General features: G+C 45.2%; 1 protein-coding gene across 1 annotated transcript in view; it reads right to left on the bottom strand.

The window, feature by feature from the left end:
- Positions 1–899: 899 nt before the first annotated feature.
- Positions 900–11,949, bottom strand: part of INTS6L (integrator complex subunit 6 like) — a 55,900-nt gene continuing 44,850 nt past the window's right edge. Inside the window, 9 exon segments of the mRNA XM_042973884.1 lie at positions 900–1,135; positions 1,137–1,162; positions 2,027–2,063; positions 2,661–2,754; positions 3,860–4,237; positions 6,782–6,884; positions 8,507–8,649; positions 10,236–10,359; positions 11,006–11,224. Of these exon segments, the coding sequence (XP_042829818.1) occupies positions 1,105–1,135; positions 1,137–1,162; positions 2,027–2,063; positions 2,661–2,754; positions 3,860–4,237; positions 6,782–6,884; positions 8,507–8,649; positions 10,236–10,359; positions 11,006–11,224 (1,155 nt within the window). The 3' untranslated portion in view covers positions 900–1,104.

Genomic DNA, 11,949 nt, shown 5'->3' with positions numbered 1-11,949 from the left:
TATGATTTCCATCTTTTAAAATTCATTGAGACTTGTTTTATGGCTTAGTATACGGACAATCCTGGAGAGTACTTTGTGAGCACTTGAGAATATGTACCCTGCTGTTGTTGGGTGGGCGCTCTACAGGTGTCTGTTAGACCTAATTGATGTATAGCATTGCTCAAGTGCGCTCTTTCCTTACTGATCCTCTGACTAGTTTATCCACTATGGTGCTGAGCCTAACGCTTCACCAGAGGTGAAATCTTATGGTCTTCTCAGGTCTTTTCGACTCTGAGCCCTGCCCCGGGCATGCACATGGTTTTCTAGATATCCAGGTACACACACAGGAGCATTTCAAAGCCCTCATTCTCCAAGGTAACTCATTCCCCAGTTTTTCCTTCCAGGAGTTGGGTGAACCAGAAGCAATTGCCCCCCTTACGTTAATCCTTCAGGGAGCTCCAGACAGGTTCAAACAGACAAACATAATTTCTTGGGACTGAGGTCCACTCTCCTCCCTCCAGAAGCGAGAACCCACACATAGAACGTAAGCTGTCATCCTCAAGACTGGGGGGGTGGGGCAAGAATACGTTCAAATGCCACAAAACTCTCTTATCATGTTTCACTGGCTTTTCTCCTGACTCAGTGTTCGCTTGGTTGCTATAAACCTTTGCTATCTTCCAGAGTCCTTCATTCTGATAGGTGTCTTTTTCAGTGTTTTCAGTGTTTCTGGAGAGGGACTGACCCCCAGAATACCCTGCTCTGCCATTTCCCCCAACATCGCTGGGTTCTGTGAGTGATGTTTTGAAGTTTCAATCCTTATGTTAACATCTTCACTTTATAATGTGCACTCTGTTTTCTGAAAGGAGTAATAAGTCACAGGAAAGATAAAACTAGAAATGTCTCCAGCATTAACAAACTTGTGAAAATCAATAAAATGATTTATTTTATATATGCAAACTCAAAATCTCTTTGTACACTTAAATTTCTGCAAATTAATCCAGACAAAACAATACTGCTCCATATAAACCTTTGTATAAACCTTAAAGGAAATATATACATTATTTTTTTTTCTTTTAGTGCTCCCAAAGCACAGAACATACAAGTCTGCCTGAAGACTTTCGGTCATCACACGCAAGAACAAATGTCAGGGTTGGGGTAGCCTCAGGTGCACTTTGTAATGTCTCTAGACAAAATAGAAGAGAGTTGGAGGTAGATCATTTGTGACTCACCCTGCCCCCTCCCACAGAGAAATAAGTTACCCGAATAGCAGCTTTCTTACTCTTTGTTTCAAACTGTCCTGAATATTGCATGGTTTAAAAGGCACAACTAGGAATTGTTGACAACTCTGTTCGGCACACACAAGATGACCACCAAGCAGTGCTCCACGTTACAGGTGGCTCTTAGTCACTCTGGAAATGCCCAGAACAGCAAAGTTCATATGAGGAAACCCTTGTCACATCTAGAAGGGGCGACAGTGGGGCGCCTGGGTGGCTCAGTCGGTTGAGCGTCCGACTTCGGCTCAGGTCATGATCTCGCGGTTCGTGAGTTCGAGCCCCGAGTCAGGCTCTGTGCTGACAGCTCGGAGCCTGGAGCCTGCTTCGGATTCTGTGTCTCCGTCTCTCTCTGCCCCTCCCCTGCTCACATTCTGTCTCTCTCTCTCTCTCAAAAACAAATAAAGATTAGAAGGGGTGACAGTGCTTACTGAAGTTGACCTGCTGAATTAATAATATCACCTTCCTCAACTGGGAAAAAAACAACAAAACAACAAATTAATACTTCCAGAAAAACCCTTAGCCAGCTTTTACTTCCAGAGAACCATAAAAAAAAAAAAAAAAAAAAAAAAAAAAGCTCCATGGCTTTTTCTTAGCTTCGGGAAGGCAATTCCCTTGCCTAAAACATTCTAGGAAGCTTTGACAATATCATCTTCCATCGTACAGCATAGAAAACTTGCCCTTTTTTCTCCTTGGTCTTTGCATTAACATGATGACCTTCTGTTGATGTGATTAACGTTGTTGAGGTGGTGGTGGGAGTCTATCTTTTCTAGTACCTTCTCAAGGTACTGGATTAAGACTCGTCTTTTAAACCTAGAAATAAAGAGAAATCTTATTAACCAAAAGATACTCGAAGCCTTTCCGATGTGCAAGGCACCGTGCGGGGCGCAAGGTGGAACTGGCGGTCTACATGCGGCCTAGCGGGGGCGCCCGGGTGGCTCGGTCGGTGGAGCATCCGGCCTTCGGCTCAGCTCGTGATCTCGCGGCTGGTGAGCTTGAGCCCCGCGTCGGCTCTGTGCTGACAGCCTGGAGCCTGCTTCGGATTCTGTGTCTCCCTCTTTCTCTACCCCTCCCCCGCTCACGCTCTGTCTCTCTCTGTCTCAATAGACATTCAAAAAAAATTTACCAAAGACAAACAAAAAAAGATGCGGCTTAGCAAATACTGACAGCGCCAGCTTGAGGGCCCGAGCCCACCTCAGGCTGTGGTGAGCTTAGAAGATTCCACAGACATGGGTGAATGAGTCGGACTCTGATAATACCAATCTCGGTGCCTCCGGAGACAGCCTTAAGTACGAGAGAGAGCCAGGGTTTGAGAAAACCAAGGGACAGCTCATTCCACCCCCCGCCCCCATTCTGCATTGGGCCCTACCGCTTAACGACAAACAACGAAGGTCTCCACTTTACACCCACCTTGCAGCTTCCTTGATGGTAAACTCGACAAATTGTTTCTTGACTGCAAGAGACCCTTGCACTTCTTCAAGCAGAATGAAAATCCTTTCGTACTCTGAAGATATTAAAAAAAAAACCCAAAACCTCAGTATTCTTAAAAAATACGAACAGGAAATAAAATTCAATCCTTACACATCCTCAGTAATCAATCCTCACAGGTGGAAAGTTATCATTTGTATTTTAAACACTCGAACCCAAACATCCGCGCATCAGCTACTAAGGAAACTCTTGTAAACACTGAACAAATGTGGCAGACTGAACAATGGCCCCCAACGTTGTCCACATCTTACCTCCTGGAAACTGTGAATATGTTACCGTATACGGCAAAAGGGACTTGACTTTGCAGATAGAATTGAGCTGTGGATCTTGAGATGGGGAGATTATCCAGGCTTATGCATCAGTGTAATCGCAAATATCCAAATAATAGGAGGTGGGGAGTAGAATTGGAGCCAGAGAGAAAAGATGTAAGGATAGGAGCACGGCTAGACAGGAGAGAAGGCCCTGACGTTACTGGCTCGAAGCTGAAGGAAGGGGCCAGGAGCTAAGGAGCACAGACAGCCTGTAGGAGCTGGAAAGGGCAAGGAGACAGATTCCCCCTAGAGTCTCCAGAAGGAACACCTTTCTGTTAGCCCAGTGAAGATAATTTCAGAATTCCGACTTCCATGACAGTAAGGGGAGTACAGTTTTGAGCCACGTGGTTTGTGGCAACTTGTTACAGCAGCAAGAGGAAACTATTACAATCAGTAAGGTGCAAAAAGAGAAAAGGGTGTATTGGGTCCTTTTAGTTAAAGCAAGAGGAATCACTTTAAATTATGTGAAAACCCAGGGTGCTGGGTGGCTCAACTGGTTGAGCGTCCAGCTTTGGCTCAGGCCATGATCTCATGGGTTCATGAGTTTGAGCCCCACGTCAGGCTTTGTGCTGACAGTGCGGAGCCTGCTTCATTCAGATTCTCTGTCTCCCTCTCTCTCTCTCTGCCCCTCCCCTGCTCGTGCTCTCTCTCAATCTCTCTCAAAAATAAACATTAAAAAATAATAATAAATTATGTGAAAACCCAATACTTCCCCAATACCTCCAGAGATAGCATGAATCTATCCTGAATCATAGAATTATGAGAAGGACCTCCCATTATATTATTGATACTTGTGCCTTCATTACTTACTTCGTCCAAATTTTCGAACTTCCTTCATTAACTGATGTTTTATATCAGCATTGATTCCTTGCGCCATAGCAGGAGTTATTTGCAAGGTGTTTGGTACAGTTCCCAAAGTGGGTGTCACTGAGGCTTTTCGATCATCTACAGAGACACTGCAGTGTTTGCTTCCTCCTAGAAGTGCATGCGTACCAGGTTTGTGAATCAGGCCATCTTTCCTTAGACTAGTGAAGTCGTCAGATAGAGAATCCAACTGGTGGTGGTGTGGAATACCATCTCCTGCCATATTCATAAGCTCTGGGGGAGCAGATTTTGACAAGAAGCCATCGGGTGGGATCTGACCATTTTCCCTCTTCTCCTCATGGACATCAGGAATGATAGTGACATCTGGAGGCCAAATCAAGAAGGTAAACTGTGAGGTGAGTGAGTTATATCAACCCCACAGGCAGATCTTCACGTTTGAGGAAATTATTTGTTTCAAAAAGCAAGAAGGCGTACAGATGGGAGGCTGAGACCTCTCAAACCGAGCCCAGGAAAATAATACAACAAAACCACCTTCTTTTCTTCACGGCACTCCCAATACTTATGGAAACCGAGTCAGGCAAGACAACTACTGAGCGTTCTTAGGTCCCTGGCACCCGTGGTTTAGTGGCTGCTTGTGCTTTACAAGCTGAAAGGCAGCAAGTCTCACTTGATGTCATGATTTCTGTAATTTACATATAAAATGCCATGCTTAAGAAAATAAAGAAAATGCCAGGCTTCACCGAGCTTGGCACCAGACTACATGGGCCCCCTTCAATTTCTCTCCTCTCTATCTCAAAAGTTCTAAGAAAACAGAGGTGGCCGTTAGGCCTCGAGGCTCTACATGTAGTCCGTCACCAAAAATCTTTGTGATTCTCATCATTCCCTTCTGTGACAAGGAAATGGGTTTCCTTTTACTCCAGGCCTGACACCTCTACTTCACATGCTCTGCCTCCTTCCTGCCAGGCACTGAGACAAAGCTAGAGGATCGGCAGTGAACGAGACAGACAAGAACAATCCCTATCCTTACGGAACTTACATCCTCATGGGGAAGTCAGATGGTATGTGTAATTTGGGCAAGGGGAATAATACAGTTTGAATTCTTGTTGGGAAGGAAGGTATCAGGGATGTGACAGAGAGGAGGGGGAGTCTCCGTGACCCCGGGGTCGGGCAGGGCCCTCTGAGGAGGTGACCCGTGGAGCAGGAGACAGGGCGGCCTGTGCACGTGAGGAGGACTTCTGGCTGCCGTGAGGGCCAGTGCAGGGCCTTAGGAGGGGATGAGCCGGGGCCGTGGAGCAAAGGACAGAGGCAGAGAGAGCAAGGAGGACACCCAGAGGACGCATGCAGGAGAGGAGGGCAGGCCCGGGTCCTGCAGAGCGTGTAGACCAGCGTCGGGAGCTCCGATTGTGTTCTGAGTGCTCGGGGGAGTTGGTGGCGGGTTTTGGGATGGATGTGGCAGGATTGGATTTCCGTGCGCACAGGGTCAGTTGGGCTGCAGGGCAGTGATGGGTCAGGAGGGTCAAGTGGGAGAGCAGGGAAATCAGATGAGAAGCTGTTGTAGCAGCTTGGGGACAGACGGTGGCAGCACAGACTAGAGGGATAGAGACTGGGTGTCAAAGTGTCTGCACTTGCTAAGGGATGGAAGTGAGAGAAGAATAAAAGAGAAATCATGGTGACTCCGTGGGTCTTCACTGAACCCCTGGGGAAATAACGGTGCCAGGAGTGTGCTCTTCCTGATCTGGCCCAGTGACCTCATGTTGATGGCCTGACAGCGATCACGTTGGCATCCTTTACACTGTGGAAACCTGCAAACATTATAATCCAGGGCTTCACCTTCCCGGCCCCCACACACTCGGACAGCTGGCTGTTGCACCTTTACCAGCATACTGCCGGATGGTGTCACTTAACATTAAGAGTCATGCCTGCGGCAGGCAGCAAGCAGAGCTGTTTTGGAGAGCGCGAAGGTTAGGAGTTCTGATGAAACACGTGAAACCGAGTTTTATTGGTCTATGGGACACCTAAGTGGAAATACCATGTCCATGGTTAAATTTAGGTCTGGAGTTTGAAGCAAGGTGTAAACACCCGAGTTGTTGACATGTAAATGTCCTGGAAAGCCCAAGACTGCATGGGATCACCTGGGGTGGGGGGTTGGTGTCTGGAATCCAGCTTTGGGTCCCTACGCTATTTACAGGTGGGAGAGAAGGGAAGAAACCAGAAAAAGAGGGTGAAGAGGAGTTGCCATCAAAGGGAAAAGAAAACTAGGACGTGTGGTGTCTGGGAACCTGAGAAAGTTTCCAGGGAGGAGGGAGTGAACAACTGTGACAAGTGACGCGAAGAAGCAATGGGAACACGCAACAGACCCTGGGAGCCGTGATGATGCCTGTCTCAGTGCGGTGGGGAGGCAGAGCCAGACCGCACTGGGCTAGAGCGGGAGCAGGAGTTGAGGACACAGAGAGCCAGTGCAGACCCAGCCTCGTATTAAGCTGGTTCTCTCTTGCTGCGTCGAGAACCTGCTTCCTCGTTCTGACTCACGCAGCAACACGCTCCTATCCCCATGTCTCCCCCTTGTGCTAGTTACTACATAAGTATGGATCTTCTTGCCTCAGACAGTGACTCTGCTCCCCACGGGGCCCTTTGTACCTACCACATTGATGATTTAATAATGGTTTACTTAACGAACAAAAAGCGGATACAAAGGAAATGAACACAAAGGAAAATAAGGCTGTTTAGTGTTAGTCTTCTAGGAGCCATAAGGAAATCACAACCACTACTCTATACCTGTATGTACAAGGGTGGGTTTTATGAGGTTTGGATAAGATGGGAACCACGAGGCTGAGGGTGGTCCCTTTCCGCCCACATGGTTAGTTACAGTGGGTGGTGTTTGTGGTTTCGCCAACAGCAGGGACATACTCCGCCTTCTCTTAGATGACAGAGGACTGTTGGGTTCTCCGGGGCGCTTCACTTTGTTCTGTGGCCCTGCCACGAATTCATCTGCTTCATCAATCATCATTCCCTAGAAAACACCAATGAACACTCTCCATTAAAGAGCACAGTGCCCTCACGCGGCACGCGCACACTCAACCATACATCCTGTTACCAACACACGTCTTCATCACGGGCCAGAGATTTACCGTGCCCCACCTAGACCCTGTTCTCAGAAAGTGCTACTCCAGTCCCATCTTGACCTAGTCTCGGTGGAACAAGGAGGAAATGAAAAGATAACGTGTTGCCAAGGTCAAACACAATACAATCATGATTAACCAGAAAGCTTGAGAAATGAGCAACTCGCATCAACCGAAGAGGTTACTTTTCGGAGGAAGTACAGACCATTCGGAAGCGACCCTTGGCAAGTGAACCAATTCCCTTTTGTGTGCTTTTGTGCTTTAAATGCATCATTAAGAAATATTGACTATCACTGTACAGAACGCTGCATGTGGACGGTAGAGAGCAGGTTGACAGAAAATGTCACTGCCCCAACAGCAACCTCACGGAGGTTCAAATATGTCCACCTTGGGGGTTTTTCATTCTTGGGGGTAGGTAAAGGATGACAGCCATCAGTGCAGAGGGTTAGCTAAAAGCTGTTCCCATCCAAGGATAACCTGAGAATATGAAAACATTTTCATAAAATCATGATAAATGACGCTTCCAAGGCATTTTCGAAAGCAACACGGTACAGAAAGGGGAAACCATACACCCTGAGCATTTACTGCATGTAGGTCATGTTTGAAATGGGTACATGCACTAACTCAATACTGCACAGGACTCTGGTAAGTGTAATCATTATCCCCAGGGATTCAAATGAGGAGCCCAAGGCACAGGGCACAGAAAAATTAAGAAAAAGTACAATTAATTGAGGATTGGGGTGAAGTGGAATATCTCTCAGTCTAGTTTTGTTACCAGACAGATTATTATATGGTCTGCAGCTTAACACCAATAGTCTTCTCCATGTGTGCAAACAGAATCCCCATTTGTCTTCATCCTTAGATGGTCAAGTCGGTATCTCTCTCTCTCTCTCTCTCTCTCTCTCTCTCTCTCTCTCACACACACACACACACACACACACACCTCACATTTAGATCTCTACTAGGACAATCCAAAGAATGCAGCATCACGTAGTACTTCCTATTTCAAGATGAACACTTCATCACCGTCTGGCTAGAGCACTAGAGATCCGAGTAATGGAAACAGGAAATAACTGGTGATCTCAATATTAAAGGAATTAGTGTGCAGAGGTGGGAATGAATACAGACTCTGGAGCTGGAAAGGTGTGGGTTCAAATCCTGGCTCTTCTCAGCTGTGCTACTCAGAGCACACCGCTTGACCACTGTGAGCCTTGATTTCTTCTTATGAGAGGACACGTGGTAACACTCATCTGCAGAACCGTTGTGGCCATTAAATGTGATCGCGTAAAACACCAACTCCTACTAGGTACTCAGTAAATGTCACTTATTCTTTTCTTCAAACAACACACCTTTGTATCAGGAGGCTCCCACTTTCCATTTACGGAGAGCCCTGGAGTCCTATTTTATCTTGTCAACCAACAGAGAACCTCTGATTTATATTCACCTTGCCCAGAAGAAAGGAATTATAGCAAGACTGTCACAACTTGAGCAGACTTAGAAATAGGTATCTTACCTTCTTATCTTGTTTGAATGGATTGCCAAAAGTATGTAGTCTTTTTGGTTGATCTGGATCAATCTCTCGAAGCGGAGAAGCCAGTGTCTTTAGATATTCCTGATAGTTACCCATTTGTGCGACTGGAACACTATGAAGGGAATCTGTAAAATCACCGGCAAAGAAACCAATGGTACACAGCTGCAGTGTATGCATCATGAGGACAAGGGGACACGATCAGGGGCTCAGTAGGTTGAGCATCCTGTTCTTGATTTCGGCTCAGGTCGCGATCTCACGGTTTGTGGGATCGAGCCCCGCGTCAGGCTCTGCGCTGACAGCATGGGGCCTGCTTGGGATTCTCTCTCCCTCTCTCTCTGCCCCGCCCCTGCTCGCTCACATGTGTGCATGTGTGCTAAATAAATAAATAAATAAATAAATAAATAAAACTTTAAGAGGGCATGATCATAGTCTGGTTTGGCAACGTGTACCTTGGCATCCAATAGTCTAAAATCTCAACTTTTGGGGGCACCTGGGTGGCTCAGTGGGTTAAGCATCTGACTTCAGCTCAGGTCATGATCTCACGGTTCATGGGTTGGAGCCCCGCGTCAGGCTCTGTGCTGACAGCTCGGAGCCTGGAGCCCGCTTCGGATTCTGTGTCTCCTTCTCTCTCTGCCCCTCCCCTGCTCGTGCGTGCGCTTTCTCTCTCTCAAAAATAAATATAAACATTTAAAAACATCTCAAATTCTAAGATCTAAAATTATCTCTCTTCATCCCACTCACTACTCAGGGTACCATCACTACTCCCTACAAGCTCAAATCACTAGGCCAAGTACAACGCCCTTAGGCCTCAAACCAGGTTTGAAAATGGGCTGACATCCTGTATGCCACCACCCAGCCTGAAACACCATATTTGTGCTGCATTTCAAAGAGCCTGGCCTCCATGGTTCTCTCTTATCATCCAGAGACCTTGGTTAGTAGGCCTTCCGTTCTTGGGGAATGTGACTAAATCTATAGGCTCCTTTCCTAGAGAAGCTTCCCTCCTCTCCACAGAACTTGGTATATAATTTTAGGAGGTCGGCCAGGCTAAGATTTAACTCCTTTTAATGGACAAATGACCCTGTTTCAAATGAACACAATGGAGTAAAGGGGAATTGTACACCGTCACCAACTGTCCTACACACTACCAGCTTCATAATTTTCATGTAAATGAGGAATTCCGGACTGAATTCATCACGACAGGCTGGGTTGTGCCATTTCCAAAATCTGACAGACCTAGGTCCCGCCACTTTCCAGTTCACTAAACCTGGAGTGGCTATCAAAATGCTCGCCCTTGAGAGAGATATACCAAGAAACAGACTCTTAATCATAGAGGACAAACCAATAGTTACCGGAGGGGAGGTGGGTGGGGGGAATGGGTGAAACAGGTGATGGGGATGAAGGAGGGCACTTGTCGCGAGGAGCACCGGGTGAGGTAGGCAAGTGTTGAATCACTATATTATACACCTGAAACTAATATGACACCGTATGTTAACTGTACTGGAATTCAAATAAAAACTTTAAAAAATGCTCACTCTCAGTGAGCCAATTAATGCACACCTGCCCTAAAACCTGAGAACAGGTGAAAATGAGCATTCTAAGCCTGAAAGTATTACAAAATAACCTACCCTACCCGTTATGCAATAAGCACTTTCATGTAAGTCAGGCTTGATATTTTCCTAATCAACAAAAAAATACTTCTTTGTTCATTTACCTTCATCTTGTCCAACAATAAACTTGTGTGTTTTCAGCAGATTGGATCTCATTCTGGTTAACTGGTCTAAAAGACCTCTACGTGGAATATCATAAGCATTTCTATATGTCTGAGGTTTCAAATCCTGTTTGAAATGGAACAAATAATTTCAGTTACTCCTGACGCTTTTAATATAGAAATGTAATCCTTAATGCTGCAGTGTATGTAAAATCGTAGTGAAGAGAGGGATATTCAATACAATAACTACCATAGAATTTTGCCAGTGGAAACCTCGCCTTTGCTGGCCTTGTTCCAAATTCTAATATACCCACAACATGCTCAAACCACTGAGAATATCCTTTCCCAAGTGTGTCAACTGGCCTGGCCACCTCTGCCCAATGTGGACCTCCTCTATGGGAAATCTTGGTGTTAGAGGTCCCTGCTGGGCTGGCCAAGACTTTCTCGAAGCTGCACTCCTGCCTGAGACCCTTCACACCCAATTCTCTTCCTCGTCCCTTCCTCTCACAGGTGCTAAATCAGCCGTGTGGCCTGAAGATTCCCCCGCCAACTCCTGTTCTCTCTCCCCTTTATCCTTCACAGACATTACCCCCAAACATATCTTGCACATTTAATTCCAAATTGGCGTCTGTGGGCAGGGCAATTCCTAAACTAAACCGTTGATAAGTATGAAGTCCAAAACAGGATCGTAATTATTTCAAAACTAAAATACTATGGCATAAATGCATCAGACAAGCTCAAACAAATACAAAGTATTTATGTCCACAATTTACCTTGTTTAAGAGCCCTACTTGGAAGCCAGCAAATTCTTTGGTATTCAATTCTGTTAGTCTTGGTGCACTTTCCCCTATGATTTCTTTCAATAGTTTTCTAAAATTTTTACTGTGGGTAAAGGACACGCCACCTCCAGAATGATTTTTCACTTTGATTCCAATTTCCTGGGGAGGTTTCTTCCCCACGGACGCTAGTATCCGTTCTGACTCTAGTTTGGTCTAAAATGAAAGTACATAGTATGTTATGAAAAGATCTATATTATCACTGTTGTTTTTACTACTTAAGAAAGGGAACACTTTAAGAACCCCACAGAACACTTTTCAATTGTAAATCACAGAAAAATGGGTAATTAAACATTTCCCTGTGCTTCTCTGCACTATCACAGCAAACAGGGAGGTGGGGGTGAGAAAAATAACTTACTACATTTTTTTCTCTTGTCTAATGGCAAAATTATGATTGGATCATGGAGAGAATGGAAACCATGGATAAGAATTACATTCATAGACATTTAAAATCACATTTTGTTGCTGTAAAATCTAGTCTAAGTCAATATATTTATTTCAGACCCAGACATAAAGGTTTAAGACTCTGTATTTATAAATGTAAACTAGGGCTAAAATTCAGATTACACAGATTGGCATTACATCTGGAAATAATTCAGCTGTTTGTTTCTAATATCGGACCACCCCCCCAAAAAAGTAATGCTTAAATTTAACAAACGTTACCACGCAAATGATTTGTAATATCTGCTCAGTAAGTTTCTAGCTAACTTACAAAAAAATCCTAATGGACGCTATTAAACCGCATTGATAAATAGTGCCTGATGGTGACTTGTAGCAATATATTGGGCATATCTGGTGATCCACATACATGGTTCAAGGAACACTGGTGACATAGTTGTTATTAAATTAGTAATTAAATTAGTGATTAGAGTGATTACAAA

The sequence above is a fragment of the Panthera tigris genome, chromosome X, assembly GCF_018350195.1.
Source record: "Panthera tigris isolate Pti1 chromosome X, P.tigris_Pti1_mat1.1, whole genome shotgun sequence".
NCBI lineage: Eukaryota > Metazoa > Chordata > Mammalia > Carnivora > Felidae > Panthera > Panthera tigris.
Note: the sequence above shows the minus strand (reverse complement) of the source record. Positions and strands in the feature narration are given on the sequence as shown.